The sequence below is a fragment of the Neolamprologus multifasciatus genome, chromosome 18, assembly GCF_963576455.1.
Source record: "Neolamprologus multifasciatus chromosome 18, fNeoMul1.2, whole genome shotgun sequence".
Classification (NCBI taxonomy): Eukaryota; Metazoa; Chordata; class Actinopteri; order Cichliformes; family Cichlidae; genus Neolamprologus; species Neolamprologus multifasciatus.
In genome coordinates, this window is record NC_140456.1 from 27,363,928 (window position 1) to 27,382,729 (window position 18,802).

General features: G+C 39.8%; 1 protein-coding gene across 1 annotated transcript in view; it reads right to left on the reverse strand.

The window, feature by feature from the left end:
- The window catches only part of gpr158b (G protein-coupled receptor 158b), a 77,169-nt gene that overhangs the window by 40,453 nt on the left and 17,914 nt on the right, over positions 1-18,802 (reverse strand). Inside the window, exon 3 of the mRNA XM_085139264.1 lies at positions 3,931-4,033. Coding sequence (XP_084995390.1) covers positions 3,931-4,033 — 103 coding nt within the window. The remainder of the gene's footprint in view (positions 1-3,930; positions 4,034-18,802) is intronic.

An 18,802-nucleotide genomic window follows, 5' to 3' on the forward strand; every position in this document is an offset into this window, starting at 1 on the left:
GTCGGGGATGAGAACCACCGCAGTTGAATGATTACATTGCTCATCAGTGCCAAGCTTTCTGTCCGAGGACACTGCAGCGCTTTCAGTCAAGAAAACCGACATTCAAACCCAAAGCACGATCGGCGGGGCTAAAGTTAACGATATAGTTGAAAAGTGCAAGTCTGAAAAGCAGAACATCAGCAGAGAAATGATCCAAGGCCAAGAGGTTGTGCAAATTTAGTTTTTCTTTTCTTGTTTCTCGCACCTGAATGAAAAATAAGGAATATTGGGAAAATAAGATCGATTGCCAGAGCTGTAGGACAGGCAATAACAGCTTACTGTTCTCTAAACTGCTCTCCTGAACATCAGTTGTCCATATGCAGCGTAGCAAACGCCCCATAAAGCTTACGATTTCCTCATATATCTCAGAAATGTGCATAGTGTTCTGTTAGGAGATATACTTTAGTGTGCAAGGAGTGCAGAAGGTTGTGTCCTGTGTCCTGATTAGTTGGAAAACCAGACACTAGACTTAAAAGGAATGAAGAAAATGAAACAGTGTGTTTATGTGCTCTGAGGCTGGAAACTTACCTGGCTAACTAGTGCTTCTTGCTGTCTTTCGCTGTGTAATGCTTCCATTACGAGTTGATCTTTATGATGACATTTTTGGTGCTCCTTATTTTTGTTCTTATTGCATGCACATTGTTACAGTCCTAATATGTATATATGTGTTAATCTTTGTGATTGCATTAGAATAAAATAATTCATCTATCAAATCTTCCCCTTCTCTTTCCCCCTTTTTCTGTGTTTTTATTCACTTGCTTCGTCTTTTACTTTGAGAAACTCGTCTCTCTTGTTTTTCAGTCTTCCTGCCTTTGTGTGTTTTACCTACAATATGTTGTTCCCTGAACTGTGTTACCTGGACCTTGTTTTCACCTTTTAGTATTTGCTCCATATGTTACTTTTCCTCTGTGCCAGTTTTCCTTTGTAGATTGTTGCAGGGGATTTATTCTCTGCCTTTTGCTCATTCTCTCTGTAAAACCTAAAATTTGCTGGTTTTCTAGGTTGACCCTTGCTTGGCTGCTCCTATAACGTACTCTGACGTCTGATTGCTCGGACTGAGAATTTGTGCAGTGAAACTTGCAAAGTCTGATTTTTGCTCATAAGTTGTGCTTTTGAGTCCTCATTTGCCTTCATCGGGTGTTACATAATTTTTTGTTAATCTCAGATTTTGGGGGTTATTGATTTATCGCAGCTCTCTCCTCCTATTTATTGAACCTAGCACATTACAAATTCCACCCAAAGCAGAGCTGGACAGTGTTTCAATAACAAAACTCCTTTCTCATTCTATCTCAACTCTTATTTGCAAGCATCCTTTTAAATGCATCTGTAGTTTGTTAAATGTTGAATGTTTTCAACAAGAAGCAATCAAACCACACAGGGTGCATAGGAATTGAAAAATTATATTATATTATTGTTATATATTATATTATAATTATTGTAATTGTTTGCCTGGAACAAATGAAGGAGAGAGCACACGAAAAAAGAAGAAATATTGGCATCGCTATCAGGAAACTGTTAGCCATGTGCTTTCAGCTACATAAAACAGTCGTGCTTTTCCTTATTTTCTGTCATTCTGTAACAATGATGGATGCACGTATTAAACATGACCAAAATGCCAAATAATGTGATCAGAGCCAGAAGCTCAGACTTCAGACTGTTCTAAGCGCTCTAATCTTGGCTCTGTATCATGTCAGTGAGATTGGATATCTTTAAAGTGATCATCTCAGGCACACAACACAGTAGCCCACCCCTCCTGCTGTTCAAACCTTTTGTTTTAAAAAGGGCAGCTGATTCAAAGAAAGCGTGATTGAAGCGAGCTGAAACAAATAGTTTCAGACACAGGATAAACTAAGGCTCAGTATATGATATATGATTATTTTGAGCTCAGAATCAATAGAAACCAAAATAAATATGTTCCCTGTAATATGCTTATACAGCTTTCTTATTTCATTTATGGCCATCTGAGGTCACAGATGCTGTTTCAGAGGAGCTAAACTGCCAAACTGGCCCCAGGGTTTGCTCTGAATTTGAGTTTCTGTCTCAAGCTTGGGTTTCTGTTTTGCTGTTAGAGTCTAAAGTTTGATTTGTGTTTTCGTTGGATTTCCCTTCTCTGTTTCTGCCTTGTCTTGTTTCTGTGTTGATGCCTTCTGTTTGTTCTCTAGTTTGACGTCTCATTAAGAGTTAGTATTTACATCTGTATTAGTTCTCTTATTTGCTGTTTTACTATGAAGGTTTTTTTCTCCTGTCTAGGTTAGATGTTTCCTGTCTGTCTGATTGCCTTGATTACTTTCACCTGTGGTGATAATGCACACCGGTGGCTTTCCCATTTTATGTCTATTGCCTAATCAGACCTCTGTGTATACTCACTTGTCAGTTTATTAGGTCAAACCTGCTAGCACCTGATTGGATCCCTTTTGACTTCAGAACTTTCCTAATTCTTTGTGGCACAGATTCAACAAGGAGCTGAAAACATCACTCAAAGATCTGGGTCCATATTGACATGATAGCGTCACACAGTTGCTGCAGATTTACGTCAGATTGACACCACATCCATATCCACATCCACATCCACATAGAGGTGCTCTACTAGATTAAGATCTGTCATTTGAGTGCAGTGAACTCACTGCCCTGTTCAAAAAGTCAGTTTAAGATCATCTGAGCTATGCGATTGGTGCAGATGGGGACACTGTGTTCATAAAGGGATCTATGTGGTCAGCAACAATGCTCAGGTGGTGTTTAAATAATGCTCAGTTGCTATTAAGGGGCCAAAAGCGTGCTGAGAAACATCCCTGCACACAATTACACCAGCAGCAGCAGCTTGAGCCATGGATAGATACAGGGCAAAATGGATCACTGGTTTCACGTGGTTTACTCAAAATTCCAACCAAGTTGCATCAGTAACTGAGAATCATGAAGCCAGACAACTTTCCAGTCTCCCATTTTGGCGATCCTGTTTGAATTCGTGTTTGTGGCATCTGGTGTGGTCTTCTTCTGCATGTGCTTCAAGGTTTGAATGTGCTGTGCATTTAGAGATGCTCTTCTGCATACGCTGGTTGTAAGAGGTGGTTATTTAAGGTACTGTTCCTAGAGACAACTATGCAGGAAAATCCCAGTAGATCAGCAGTTTGTGAAATACTACTTTAACCAGCTCATCTTGATTGTGTCTACATGCCTAAATGCATTGAGTTGCTCTGGTCGGTTGATTAAATATTTGTGAAGGAGCAGTTGTACTTAATAAAGTTTTGTTCTTTGTGAAGACATCTGTTAGGTTTCCTCCTATTCTTGCACCTTGGTTTCTGGTTTTGGTTGCATGTTCATGTTTCATATGGCTCTTTTCATCGGCCACAAAGGCTTGCCTCAGTGTGCAGAGTCTTGCATTAGGTCCTCTCTACTCCACACTGTGACACTGCCACCGTACGCCCTTTGAGAACAGAAAACCTGACAGGCATAGCAACAGTAACCGTGGAGGGGTACGCAGTCTGGCAAATGGTCAAATAAAATGTAACTAAACATTTATTCTAATTTATTCCACCTTGTGTTCTACATCTACGCAGCCATCACACAATCCAACAGGTCTGTGATTCGAATGCCACCTGTGGCTCCCACTGGAGCTCAGAATAGAAACGTAGTAGACATTTCAACATAAGAACAGTCAAACTCCCTTGACTGGAGCTTGAGGTTTCATAACCTCACAAAGCCCAGGATACCCCTTCAAAGCTGTAACAAGAATTTCAAACAAAATGTGTGACTGTCAGCTCAAAGAAGGTGGTTGTTTTCCTCTTTTTTCCATAATTCCCAGAAGCTTGCTTTTGCAAGACTCAAAGTTTTGATCTGACAGCTCACTGCAATATGCATTTTTTTATTATTATTACAGAGAGCTTTGTAACCTACTTTTAAAGCCATTGAGCACCACTCGGCTCGGATGGTAAAATCCTCTCCTGCACTGGCACTTGTACTTGTCCAACACAAATCCATGGCCAACAATGGGAGTGCACTGGAGGAAAAAGAACAGACAGAGACAGGTGGAGATTAGTTCAGAACAAAAAAGAAAAATCACTTTCCTCTGGTTGTAATCAACAGGATTATCACAGGAAGGAGTTGCATGACTAAGAGCGAGGAGCTGGTGGAGGAAATTACGTGAACGTGAAACAATAGGATGGAGGAGGATGAAGATGATCGCTCAGCCGACTCAGCTCTGTTTGCTTCTTGAATCCAAAAGCAAGTGGGCGTAAAATCATAAATTCTCTCTGGTATTTTCGATGTCAGAACCAGAACAAAACACACACACACTGCAATAATAAAAACAGATGCAAATATGAATCTATTTTTTCCCTGAAGCTGAAATGATTAGTTAGAGAATAGATTATCTGATCAGCAAACATCAGCAACGCCTTTAAGCAATAAAAGATCCAAATTCACTAGTTCCAGCTTGTAAAGTTATACAATAAGATTGTTTATTAACTTCTAGAAAAATTATCTGCAAAGTTATCAAGTCAGTGGTGCAGCTAGGAGGTCCTGGGTTCAAATGTGCCAGCTGGGGCCTTTCTGTGTGGAGCTGGCATGTTCTTCCTGTGCCTGCATCCGGCCTTTAAGTCTGATGTCCCTAAGTCACACGATCACTGCAGCATCACTGAGAGTTAAAAACTGTCTAAATTCTTTCATCTGTAATAAAATGATCAGTGTGGCTACTTTACCAGGTGTAACAATTAAGTTTAACATCCAGGAATCCATGAAAACCGAATTTATGAAATTTAACAGCGTTAGAAGTTAGCGGGGAGTTAGCTCGCTAGCTCGCTAGCTTCATCTATATATAATATTGTATGTTGTATGTTCTGTATGTATGTCCTAACTGTGGGATTTCCAAAACAAATTAAGACGTACAGCTCTGCTATCACTTCTGACATAAATGAAGACAGGAAAATAAACAGCAGTGACGTTTGTAGAGTAACTCAAGTTTGGCTAGCTGGTATATAATGATGTGCTACGTGATCACTCGCGACACAGCTATGTTAGCATAACATAAACACAGTGAAACTGGAGGATGAACGCTAACTTTTTTCCACTCGATAAAAAGTTAATGTGAGGGTTCCCGATGGTTAGGGACAAATGTAATCGCGTGGCAGGATGCTGTAAACAGACCAAACTTCAGTCAGGAGAACAACTGAGATAATCCATCCACAATACGAGGTTAGTCATTAATAAAGTGCTGCATGGGCTGAGCTGTACTTACATCTTAAGGTTTTAAAAACTGATCTTTAAAATGAATAGAGGTAATAAAACCTGAGAGAGGCCGACAGTGATCACTGACTGTTTTTAGGGGCTTGTTGGATTAAATAGAACAAGATACAGTGGGGCAAAAAAGTATTTAGTCAGCCACCGATTGTGCAAGTTCCCCCACTTAAAATGATGACAGAGGTCAGTAATTTGCACCAGAGGTACACTTCAACTGTGAGAGACAGAATGTGAAAAAAAAAAATCCATGAATTCACATGGTAGGATTTGTAAAGAATTTATTCGTAAATCAGGGTGGAAAATAAGTATTTGGTCACCTCAAACAAGGAAAATCCCTGGCTCTCACAGACCTGTAACGTCTTCTGTAAGAAGCTTTTCTGTCCCCCACTCGTTACTTGTATGAATGGCACCTGTTTGACCTCATCATCTGTATAAAAGACACCTGTCCACAGCCTCAACCAGTCAGACTCCAAACTCCGCCATGGCCAAGACCAAAGAGCTTTCGAAGGACACCAGGAAAAGAATTGTAGACCTGCACCAGACTGGGAAGAGTGAATCTACAATAGGCAAGCAGCTTGGTGTGAAAAAATCAACTGTGGGAGCAATCATCAGAAAATGGAAGACATACAAGACCACTGATAATCTCCCTCGATCTGGGGCTACACGCAAGATCTCATCCCGTGGGGTCAAAATGATCATGAGAACGGTGAGCAAAGATCCCAGAACCACACGGGGGGACCTGGTGAATGACCTGCAGAGAGCTGGGACCAAAGTAACAAAGGTCACCATCAGTAACACACTACAACGGCAGGGAATCAAATCCCGCAGTGCCAGACGTGTTCCGCTGCTGAAGCCAGTGCATGTCCAGGCCCGTCTGAAGTTTGCCAGAGAGCACATGGATGATACAGCAGAGGATTGGGAGAATGTCATGTGGTCAGATGAAACCAAAGTAGAACTTTTTGGTATAAACTCAACTCGTCGTGTTTGGAGGAAGAAGAATACTGAGTTGCATCCCAAGAACACCATACCTACTGTGAAGCATGGGGGTGGAAACATCATGCTATGGGGCTGTTTTTCTGCCAAGGGGACAGGACGACTGATCCGTGTTAAGGACAGAATGAATGGGGCCAAGTATCGTGAGATTTTGAGCCAAAACCTCCTTCCATCAGTGAGAACTTTGAAGATGAAACGAGGCTGGGTCTTCCAACATGACAATGATCCAAAACACACCGCCCAGGCAACAAAGGAGTGGCTCCGTAAGAAGCATTTGAAAGTCCTGGAGTGGCCTAGCCAGTCTCCAGACCTCAACCCCATAGAAAATCTGTGGCGGGAGTTGAAAGTCCGTGTTGCTCGGCGACAGCCCCAAAACATCACTGCTCTTGAGAAGATCTGCATGGAGGAATGGGCCAAAATACCAGCTACTGTGTGTGCAAACCTGGTAAAGACCTATAGTAAACGTTTGACCTCTGTTATTGCCAACAAAGGTTATGTTACAAAGTATTGAGTTGTATTTTTGTTATTGACCAAATACTTATTTTCCACCCTGATTTACGAATAAATTCTTTACAAATCCTACCATGTGAATTCATGGATTTTTTTTTTCACATTCTGTCTCTCACAGTTGAAGTGTACCTCTGGTGCAAATTACTGACCTCTGTCATCATTTTAAGTGGGGGAACTTGCACAATCGGTGGCTGACTAAATACTTTTTTGCCCCACTGTACAACGCATCAAAACATGTTAAATACACAACAGCCTTATTAAATGCTGAATACTTTGGGCCCGGAAGCAGGATTCATCACGTCATCACTTAAAGACTGGATTGGTTCTCTCCTGGTACTCGAGCTTCCTCCCACAATCCAAAGACATGCACATTAAATTAACTAGTGATTCTAAGTTGGCCATAGGTGGTTGTCCTGTCCATCACAGGCTTGGATTGGTGTATCCACCTTTTACGCTAAAACAGGTGGGATAGGCTCCACTTGCCCTGCCAACCTGAACTGGACCAGCGGAAGAACTGAATGGGGGATAGTTAGTAATTACATGCCATCTCTTTCTGATAATAAAGCACTTAACTTTGATAACTAATCAAAAATCATGTATCTGTTGCCGTTGTCTGCCGTTGTCTGCCGTTGTCTGCAGGCAGAAAATTTAATTATTACATTTATACTTGGGAACCTTACTGTTGTATAGGAATATAACCAGAATACAACTGGCAGCCAGCTGTGTTCAGTGACAAAGACTCAATCAGACTGAAGGCAAAATGTTGGCAGTCATCTGCATTTATAAGTTAGACAGCAATTATTTGCAAGCTGTCAACAAGCAAGTCAAATTGTAACTATTTTGGTTGCCTCTCATTAGGCGACCTGTGCAATCGCCTTGCGATCAAAAGTGGTTGTGAGCATGCAACATCCTCAAGCTCTGGGCAACCACTAAATCACCACAAGTTGCAATCAGTCGCAGAATGTGAAATAAATTCAGTGCAATCACCAACCAGTTAAGCCGATGTTATCTAAAAATGGCGATGCATGAAATCGGCCCTCTTCTTCATGTATTCCCAGACTGTTTTAGTTTATTTAATAAAAAGTTATTTGGTGTCCCTGTATCAACACGACATCGTACAACATTGTCACATAAAATATATGTGACCCAACCCCATTATTTACATAGTCAGTTTTTGATGTATTAAACACAAGAATTTACACTAAGTAACAAACACCCCCAGGGGACAATTGTAACAGGGGCACTAAACATATTAGAATAAAAACATGCTTTAAAGTAAACATGTAATCATGTGTTTTCTCTTAATGTATATACTGTAGTTTAAATTTTTAACATTTTTTTAAATTTTGTTTTTATAGAAGCTTTTGAGTTCAGATGAGTCTTATGCAATCACCTACAGGTATCAGACTTTCTATCAAAGTTGTTTCAACTCAAAGAGATTTTATACTATAAAGTATTCGGTGATCAGCTGCTTTATTTTAATGGACGCATTTGAGATAACACAGCCTTCTTTCTAAAATGTTAGTAGAGTACAAGGTGCTGACATTGTGCCCATGTGGCTCAGGGGTAATTGCAGCCCTGTGTTACCACAGCAGATCTACCATCCCAGATCAAATCTTGTATGCTACCTAGCAACAGACTATATTTGGATAAGTTGCTCGGGTTAATTTTTCACCAAGAACCTAAAGATTAACTTGCTGCAGTCACCTTTAACTTTCGACAGCAGAAGAAAAATACTGTGTATTCAAAAATTAGATTTTATACCTCAGTGTAGTTTGTTTGTCTTTCTTTCTTTTTTGTTCAAAACTTCTGCCATAGTAAAATGAGCCTGAGGCAGAGGCACACAGACAGAGAATCCTGCTGAGCATGTGCAGGTTCAATTTCATTTTATTTCTGCTTGGAGAGGGAATTACTCCAGGTCTTTCCTAATATGAAATCAAAATTAGAGGCACTTTTATTGTGTTGAAAGTATTCTTCAAACATTAACGCTTTTAGCAATTCTGGCTTCAAAATAAGCATTAGCTTTCCATTGTAGTAAAGCTATGTAGAGCTTCCAAAATATTTGCACTTATAGCAAAATATATTTAAGATCTGGCTCAGTTCTAGCATGAGAAAAGGGTGCACAATTTATAATGCTGAAGACTGCACATGGGTTTCAGTGCTTCACTGAGCTTTCATCCATCACTGAAACGAAAAATAAAAGAATCTGAATCATATAATGGGTCCCAGGAGTTAACACAGATGGCACTATCTGAATAAAGTAGTTTACTGTTCCTACTGTATGTGTTTCTTCTCATGGCCGCTGCGTTTGGTCTCAGTTAATAAAGTTGTTTCATTGGTGTTATTGAGTCTCCTACATGTTTCTCTGTGGCATGAAGCAGCAGACGTCCCAGTTACAAACATGCCCGGTGTCAGGGGAAATCACAGGCCCTTTCCAAGTAACAGGGAAACTAATTAATATCTAAATTAAGAATTAAGGGTTGTTTGCAGAATTTAAGTGCGCCTGAATAATTCCAGCTTGCATTTATGACTGTGGGAGCAACATGGGCTTAGAGACCTTCTGGAGCTTAAACACACTTAACAACACACACACACACAGGCACCAGTGTGGACACTGTACACTCATGTGAACGCACATACTTATACCAAATAAAGCTGCAATAAATTTCACATGAACATTCATAAATAGTGCATTATGTTGCACGCCTGGTAAAAAACAGCATCCCCCCGTGGGACTGCTGCTGTGGAGAACAGTCAGATTGTATTCACAGCCCATGAATCAGCCACTGACAAATTCATTTTATATTCATATTATTCAAAACTCAACTCCTGCTTTAATTGTGTTTTTGAGAACAATACTTATTTGTCTTTTGGTTGTGAGTTGCTGTTTTCACTTTATTTAGTGGAACCAGCGGAAAAAACTAGCATAGCTATCTAAAGTTCACTTTTTTAACATCACTGGTTAACTGTGCAAGTTAAAGGTAAAATAAAACACGATGTGTCTTTGATATTATCTGTTTTAAATGATGATTGTAGGTATATCTTTTAAAAACAAGGACACAGTAGCTCTTTTTAGCCCTCTTTTACTATTTATGCTAAGCTAAGCTAAGCTAAGCTAACTGCCCCCTGAATGTAGCCATACTCTGGTTTGAGCTTTCTAATACGTGCTTAACAATTCAAAAATAATTATATTTTTTCAAACTAATTTTGACTACAAAATGCATCATTAGATTTGCAACCTTGCTACTTCAACATTCAACCTGATCAAGGTAACGGGCGATTTGGTAATTCGTTTGCACAAAGCCACGCTTCAGAGAAATGCATTTCTGATTAAAGGTTATATAAATCTAGTATAAAAATATTAAAATGTGGCAGTTTAGCTGAACTCTACTTTAACAACATGTCCTTTTGGATAATGTTTTGTTTATTTTTTTTCTAAAGTAAGCGTAGTAACTGCATGCCAAGGCTTTCTTCTCAACTAACCCACTGATCAGTTTTTATAAAGCTGACAAATAGCCCCAAATGGGGAGCAGCAAGCACCAGGGATGATCTGCAGAGGATATAAATGTCTGAACTGAAGTTCAGTGGTTGAGAGAATAAACAGGTACAGTAAATCATTGCTTCCACTGTGCATCGGAGTAGACAAACAGACCTGGGAGTTACGATGCTTCCATGTTTTCTGTTTTTGGAAAACAGTATGTGAGCTTTACACCTCAGAGACTTCACCTCTTTCTGGCATTTCTCCTATGAGCTACAGACTGAGTGACTGATAGAGCGTAGCAGGTACTGCTTCAAAATGTGAACTGTGCCAGATGGGTATACAAGTTATTTTGGGTTTAGTGATGGAAACCAAGGACATTTGTGCCATGTACAAATGTCCTGGTAGCATGTTACGTGTTTTCAGTCCTTTTTCTTTTCCCTCTCAAACTTTTCTACCATCTTTATTTTTATTTCATCACAACTTGTATCATATACATGTTACTTTTTTTTTTTTTTACATATATAACGCTAGTTAACAACAGTCATCTCATTTCATATAGTTAAGTAAAGATCCTGCAGTGGAGAATCTGATGATTCGTTACAAGCAGGTGCTTGTGAGAAGAACTCTCTTTTAACAGGAACTAGCCATCTGCTTGGTGAGTGAGAGTAAAGGGTCATAGAGAGACAACTAAACAACAAACAGGACAAAACACAAACAGAGACAAAAGTTAACAAAATAAAATGTGGCATATAAACGCATGGGGAAGGAAAAGAGATGAGTGCAAAAGAAATGTTCATGGCATCAGAATCCTTCAGCAGTTTTAGACCATAGTATGGTACAGTAATTCATGACACTGTTTCCATGTTTATCATGTATATTTGTCAGTCTGTTTATGTCATGAAATTCAAGGTTCCAAATGCAGATTCAGGACTCAAAGGGGCAATATTTTATCTTAAAGATGTCATAATCCCATATCATTCTAAGTGAGCCCTTCGCTCTCAGAATCCTGGTTTACTTGTGGTTCCTGAAATATTTAAAAGTAGAATGAGAGGCAGAGCCTTCAGCTTTCAGGCTGCTCGTCTGTAGAAGAGCCTGACCCTGAATCCTCCCTTTGTAACACTGCAATAGGCCTTGACTGCTGGGAGTTTCCCAAGATACTAGTTTCTTGTTCACTCCCCTTTTTCACTCACTATGTGTTTATACACCACTCTGCATCTTATCATCAGTTATTAATTTCCATTTCTCTTGTACAGAGTTTCTTTTGTCCTGTCGTCTTACCATCATCCCCAACCAGTCGCAGCAGATGGCTGCCCCTCCCTGAGCCTGGTTCTTCTTCTTTTTTCCTTAAAAGTTGTTAAAAGAGTTTAAAGTTCGAGTTTTTCCTTATGTTGCTAAGTGCTTGTTCAAAGGTGGTCATTTGATTGTTGCTCTTGTCTTCACCTTACAATATAAAAGCACCTTGAGATCATAAACTGGTAGTTCCTGTCCAAAGAAGGTAGCAAACAAAAGGTAGTCCAAGAATATAATGTTGATTTCCACAAGGCAGAAGCAGATGATCTGACAAAAACTGAAATGCAGACAAGGCTGTTTGTACACATGAAGGCAACAGACGCAGATGTAGACAATAAATAAATAAAACTAAACACATCCCACAAAGACACATCTCATTTTGATAGAAATCATTTTCAGATATTTCAGCAATCTAAAGATTTTAAGTGTTTATGCTCCAAATATTTTCAGTATTACAGCTCAACAAGCAAGATGCACAAAGTATCTAGTAAAATATTCGTAGCATAGTTACTGTTTTGTAAGACGTAACAGTGCTATTGTTGACTAAATGAATGTGATTTCAGTTGCACAATTTATGTTTGTCAAATCCTTTTATGGTCATGCTGAAATGATTCATTCTGTGTGGATCATGAGTGCCTGTTAAAATGTTCATGGCAATGCATCCGGTGCTGCTGAGACATTTCAGTTTGGACCAACGTGGTGGAGCAAACAACCAACTGGCCAGCGCTGTCGCCCCTCGTGCCATACTGCTCGAGCTAAAAATAGGTTTGCAATAGAGGATAGTGTCTCATTCTCTCTCTAAAAGTGGCAAAGCTGATTCACTATATCTATGCAAATAAAGTAAATTTAGTGGCAAACACATGGTGCAAAGAAAGTGTGCACACACACACACACACACACACACGTAGCATTAAAGGTGTTTGACTTCTCTACATCCCCGTGGGTAGATGAATCATCTTTCATGGTCTGGGGGTTTCTAACTTCAAATGTCCCAGCAATTGTGTTGTTGCTGCTTGAGTGACTAAATCCTTCAACAGTATTAGGGTGCTTTCTCAAAATATGCCATTTGCATGCAAACCCCTTCCTTTGTTTTATCAGGTTTTCCATACACAACAGCAATGGGAGCCCAGCACGTATTAAAACTGCAAACTGAGGCAGAGCAAGCTACAGTTCATCTACTGCTGGAGTAAATCTGTGAGCGTTTATTTGTCTGTCTTCTCTCTCAGGAGATAAGCATACCTGTGGAATTAAAGTCTACAAAACACAGGAAGAGGCACTTTTTTTTATTCCTCCAAAAAGGAATTAATCTGGATTATGGCCAAAATGTTTGGATGGATGTATATCAGCCACAGAAGCAGACTAGGCATGTATTATGAACTTCTTTTTTTTTTTTTTTTTTGCTTACTCCAAAGGAAGTGAAGACTCATTAAGATAACATATACCCGGGGACACTGAGGTAGGCAAGGATGAAATATGATGCTTTTTTTTTAGATCTTTATTAGGCTCCCAGCATCCAAATCATTGCATTTATTAAATTCGACTGTGCTTTCACAGCAGAAGCCGTCTCTGGTTCCCCAGTGGATTGTAAGACACAGCAAACAAGCCTGTAAAATATGTTAATTGCACATGTTTTAGGCCTTGTATGAAAGGTATAGTATTGCTGTTTTGTGAGAAGAAAAAGCAACGTTTGAAATGTTCGATGGGTGAATTTAAAATTTCACAAGTGGAACAACCTGCCGCAGTTATTATCCCGTGCACAGAAGATTGGAAGAAATCACTCTACGGGACTTCAGGGGTTCTGTGCATTTGCCCATAAATCTCTCAGAACTAGTTCCCAGGAATATAATACAGAAAACACGCGTGTTGTGCAGAAGATTGACATGGACCATCAAAACTAGATTAATGTCACCAAGGACTTCTAAACTGCCTCACAAGCACACAGCTCCATATGTCTCCCATCACCAGAGCTGCTCCTGCAAAATTATATACCCCCATGCACACACACACACACACACACACACAGCTAAAGCCAGAGAATTTAATGGGGCCAAGGCCAGCCTGCCTTTTTTTTTTTCCGCAGCCACTATTAAAGGGCTGTGAAATGGTCGCTTGACGTGTCTCACTTTGATGGATTACCTTGATCAGACTGCGTGCTCAAAGTGAGAAAGTATTTTATAATTGCATCTTACTTTCGGCAAAATGTGTGTGTGTGTGTCGAAAGTGGGGGGTCAATTTCACCTTAATATTTTCCTGGAAAACTTGGCTTAAATTCAAGGTTACATTGCCTATCACAGAAAGCCCAAAAGCTTTATTTGTCACGTGGAAACACCTGATCTTTGGATTTTCTCAGATCAATGTGAGCTGCTCAAATATAAATTACGACAAACTATTTTGCACTACAAATGAACTATTGCTAACATAGGTTTTGGAAAAAGAACCCTTTGAATATTTGAGCTCGGTCTGTTTTTCAAGAAATATACTTCTCATGCCACCGCTCTAATAAGACCGCATCCATTCGTCTTTTTCTGATCCAATACAGGTTTACAGGGTGAGGGTGACATCCAGGGCACTGAGCAGGCTGATAGTCTAACACACAGAGAATGACAACCATTCACACATACAGGCAATGTAGAATCACCAAGTAGCCTCATAACCCCATCCATGTCTTTGGACTGTGTGAAGAAACAACAGTACCCAGAGACAAATGACGAAGACACTGGGACTAGATTCAAACCCAGGACCTTCTAACTGGGAGGTGACGGTGCTAACCATTAGCCACATCTAACATCCTAACATTCAGTACATCAACCCTGCTTGCAGATGTTCTTCATTTTTCGTGCGTGTGCAACATAATGACATCTGTTTGCATTCCTGAGCGAGCTGCCAAACATCTGAGTTCAGTGTGATTATCACAATGTTGACAAGCTCCAAAAAAAATAACAGAAAAATCTGTATAACTGATTTACTGTGAAAAATCTATTACAGGCAAAGTATTTTATTTTCACACGACACGTAGTTCAACTACAGTGATGCATCATTTTCACTTTAGTGGATTTATGTGATTATTTGCAATTTTCTGCTGGTACAAAATAATAATAATAAAAAAAAACCAACAACAACTGATGGGATGCTGTGAGAAGGTCTGAGGGTCCTTTCTGTGTGGAGTTCGCATGTTCTCTCTCTGCCTGTGTGAGCTCTCCACAGGTGTTCTTCCTCCCACAGTTAAAGACATGCAGGTTAGGTTAAACAGTAATTCTAAATTAGCCAGAGCTGTGAATGTCAGTGTCAGTGTCTCTATGTGTAGAGTTTATACTCCACCTCTCGCCCCATGACACCTGTGACAGGCTGCAGCCCGACCACGACCCAGAATTTAATAAGCGGAGAAAAATGAATCGATGGATGGAAAAATAACAATGTTTTTATTCTTTGTTTTTGTGTGCTAATCTGTAAACATGTTGATTTTATCATGAATTTGGACGTTTATGAGTCTATGGGGACTAATTCCCTTTCGTCCTGTTTCCTTACCCTCACCTGAAAGCCCGTCGCAGCAGATGGCCGCCCCTCCCTGAGCCTGGTTCTACTGAAGGTTTCTTCCTGTTAAAAGGGAGTTTTTCCTTCCCACGGTCACCAAATGCTTGCTCGTAGGTGGTCGTCTGGCTGTTGGGATTTTCTCTGTGTTATTGTAGAGTCTTTATCTTACAATACAAAGTGCCTTGAAGTGTCTGCTGTTGTGATTTGGTGTTATATAAATAAAACTGAATTCAACTGAACTTTCTGAACCAGTTTTTGGCAAGCTCCAATCACTAGAATCAAACAGAGCAGCAGCATTTTCTTTGATCAGTTAATGTATTTTTCCCAGTAACTACCAAAAAATGCCAATGTGGCGATCTTCACCACCTGTACAGTAACATCTCTCCCATCCAGCCTTCTTCTTGTTTTTGCAGATATTGCAACACTTAACAGCTAGCAAGATAGCTAAAGATGATGTCCTCTATCTGTCCCAAACATATAAATCCTCATACAAATTGTTAACATAGAGGAGTGATTCAAAGGTATGGGTAGAAAAAAGTCAGATGAGAATTGATTGCATAATGCTGGCCTTACATGAGGAGAAAAACAGGGCCCTAGGAAGTGAAACTGTGCCTGCAGCTCTCATTCGATAACAGCGAATCTGTCGTCTTTAATTCCAGGAAAGTAACTAATGTTTAAATCTTAGTCTTCTAAGTCATGGTGTACCACAAAAATACACTGAATACAAAATGTTTGTGAGACGAATGTCCAAACTCAGAAAATACTGTTACATTCATAACAACCCACTATCACCTGGTGAGTGCAGTGCAATCTTTCCAACAAACAAAACCACAAGTCGTAGTGCCAACCTGAGAAAAATACCACACGACGTTATCACACGATAGACTATAGGTATCAAATGCAAAACATACAACATGGAGGTGAATACAGGGTTTTTTTTCTTGCTGAAGTACTGAAACCTGAGAATAAGTTATGTCACTTTCACATACAGGCCCCCCATGTTTGGACTGCAGCCTGTGGTACCTGTTTCACATTTCTCACTGTGCAATTTGATAAAAAGCTGTGAACACGACACCAAGATGGGAGTTGGCAAGAGAGGAAAAGAGGCAGAGAGAAAGAGACAGAGAGAGAGCACTCAGCGTCCCTCAGAGATCTATAAATACCCTGAAAGCATTAAACCCTAAAAGCATTACAATCACTCTGTCCCCTGGGCAGAGAAGCTGCCTGCTGTTGTTTCACAAGACTACCAGCTACTGAAATACTGGATGTCTGAGGAGAGGAGACCTTGGACTTAAGCCTGTCTGGAATTTCTCCACCAATTTAAGAGGCAAAAACTGAGATATACAGCCAGTTGTTGATTGGTGGCTTGTTGCTGTTACAGACAGTGTTATGACTGTGGAGAGAGTCACCGGGAGGGCTGAGCTCAGTGACACTTAAAGAACATTAAGAGGGACAGAAACGATAGGTCTGTAAGTTCAGAATTTAAGGGCTGTGATCTATATTGAGAGCAAGAAATTCACAATGTCACCACAGATTTTCTGAGCAGCCTTAGGAAATGTATCAGGAATGGAATGAAAGTCTCGCTTGGCATTTTAAGACTTATGAGATGAACCCTCATGTTTTCCTGCACAGACATCTGGGTGGGTGGTCTCCAGCTCCCCACATGGACTCGTCTGGGAGGCCTCACTCAATTAAGATCCAACTGCTGTTGCCGACTTGACAGGCTCTTGAGTTCTGCCGTGGCAGCCGCCGAGCTGTAGGCAGCAGATTAGAGAGTGAATGGTGTTTCTCTGTGGAGGATGAATCCTTCCTGACGACTGTCCCTCTCTGCTGTCATTCTTAATTCCTCTCTCCCCTTCTCATCCTCTTCTTATTCCTAAGCATTTGTGTCTTCGCCATCCCTACTCAGATCAAACCACGCATCATCAACCTAATTAAGGATTAAAGAAAATTATTTAAGATGATTATGTAATAATAATATGGAGGGGAAAAGCTACAAAGATCTGCTACAGAGTTTATTTCAAGTTTCAAACACACTACAAAACAAGCCTTGAAAATTCTAAATATAAGAGAACATCAAGCCCACTAAAATCTATCAGAATAGGACTGATACACTGCAAAATGTATGCCGAAATCTTAGAATAAGGCAAAAAACACAAAGTTACAGTATGTAAATTTTCCCCACTAGATGTCAGCATCCTTCCCAATGGCGAAACAAACAGTTTCCCTTTTTTCTATTAAATAAACTCACAAAACAACTGATTGCAATTGATAGACCCTGGGTCCTGAACTCACACAGCTCCCACTTGCATGGCTGTCAAGCAAAAATAATATGACAGTAAATGTTTGTTTGTTTCACAGAATTGGAAAAAAGAAAAAATAACCAGTTATAGAACACTGACGGATGACGTCTGCAAAGCAGCTCATTACAACTTCCTGGATTCAGTGCTAAAGTCCAGAACAGGGTTTTAATAGTTTTGCGATTTTCATTAGTTTTTATTTTTATTTAGTTTTGACTTCAGATTTTCAATTTTATATCGTTTTAATTAGTTTTTACCAATTGTTTGCTAGTTTAGTTTAGTTTTTATTTTTTTGAAAATCCTTAGTTTCAGTTTAGTTTTGATTAGTTTCAGTTATAGTTTTAGTTGTGTTTGCAATAATTAAGTGTAACAAGTTTTAACAGTTTCATCATATCAGTCATTCTCTTCTGCTTATCCTTGGGTATGTTGCTATTCCAGCTACCATACCCTGCACCCTGGACAGGTCGCCTGTCTGTCGCAGGGCTAACATGCAGAGACAGACAACTCACATTCCCACCTATGGGTTCTTTAAATAAATAAATAAATAAAGGCAGATGAACAACCATTGATACCAGGCAACTATAAAATGTATATCTTGGCCCCAATGAGACTATTAACTCTTGCAGCACCGGGTGTTCGTAATTTTGGTTCAAGTGAATTGATAAACTTTTTGAAGGTAATTGACTCACACAGTTGTGTAGATATCCCCGTCCTGTTGTCTTGGAATGCATCACGCTGCCTTGCCTGGGGTTAGCTTCTGTTTTCTGGGGATGAGGGTTGAGTGTGCTCCCTTACCTTCTCAAGGTAAGCTAGGTTAGCCTTCTTGTGTGAGCTTTTCAAGTGCACTTTAAGGTTTGTGGGATTTTTTTCCCTTTAGAAATGTCCCTCATAATTTGTCTTTTCACTACACTGTTTCCACTACAAGACACTTGCTTTATCCAAAACACAGTCATATTCAAAGTAATCCCAAATTGGACTCTGGCGCTTTCTCCCGACTTTTCCTGACATGATTCTGCGCGTGGACGGAGCAGCAACACAGACGACTCGACTAACGTACTGCCACCTGCTGGCATAATGAGACACAGCAAGAAAAAAATCTGGAAACTAAACTTCATTTTCACCCTTGACTATTGTATGACACGCACACATCAACGAAAACGAAACACATTTTTGCTATAAATTCAGTTAATTTTAGTTAGTTTTGTGAACACTCATTATAGTTTTAGTTAGTTTTCCTTTTTTTTGTTTTTATTTTTATTTCCGTTAACGAAAATGTTTTTTCACTTCTAGTTTTCGTTATTTCGTTAGTTTTCGTTAACGATAATAACCTTGGTCCAGAAATACTGGATGTCTTCAATTAACATGAAATGAGCTGAGCACATCTTGTAGTGAATATTGAACTGTTACATTTACTGAAATTAAAATA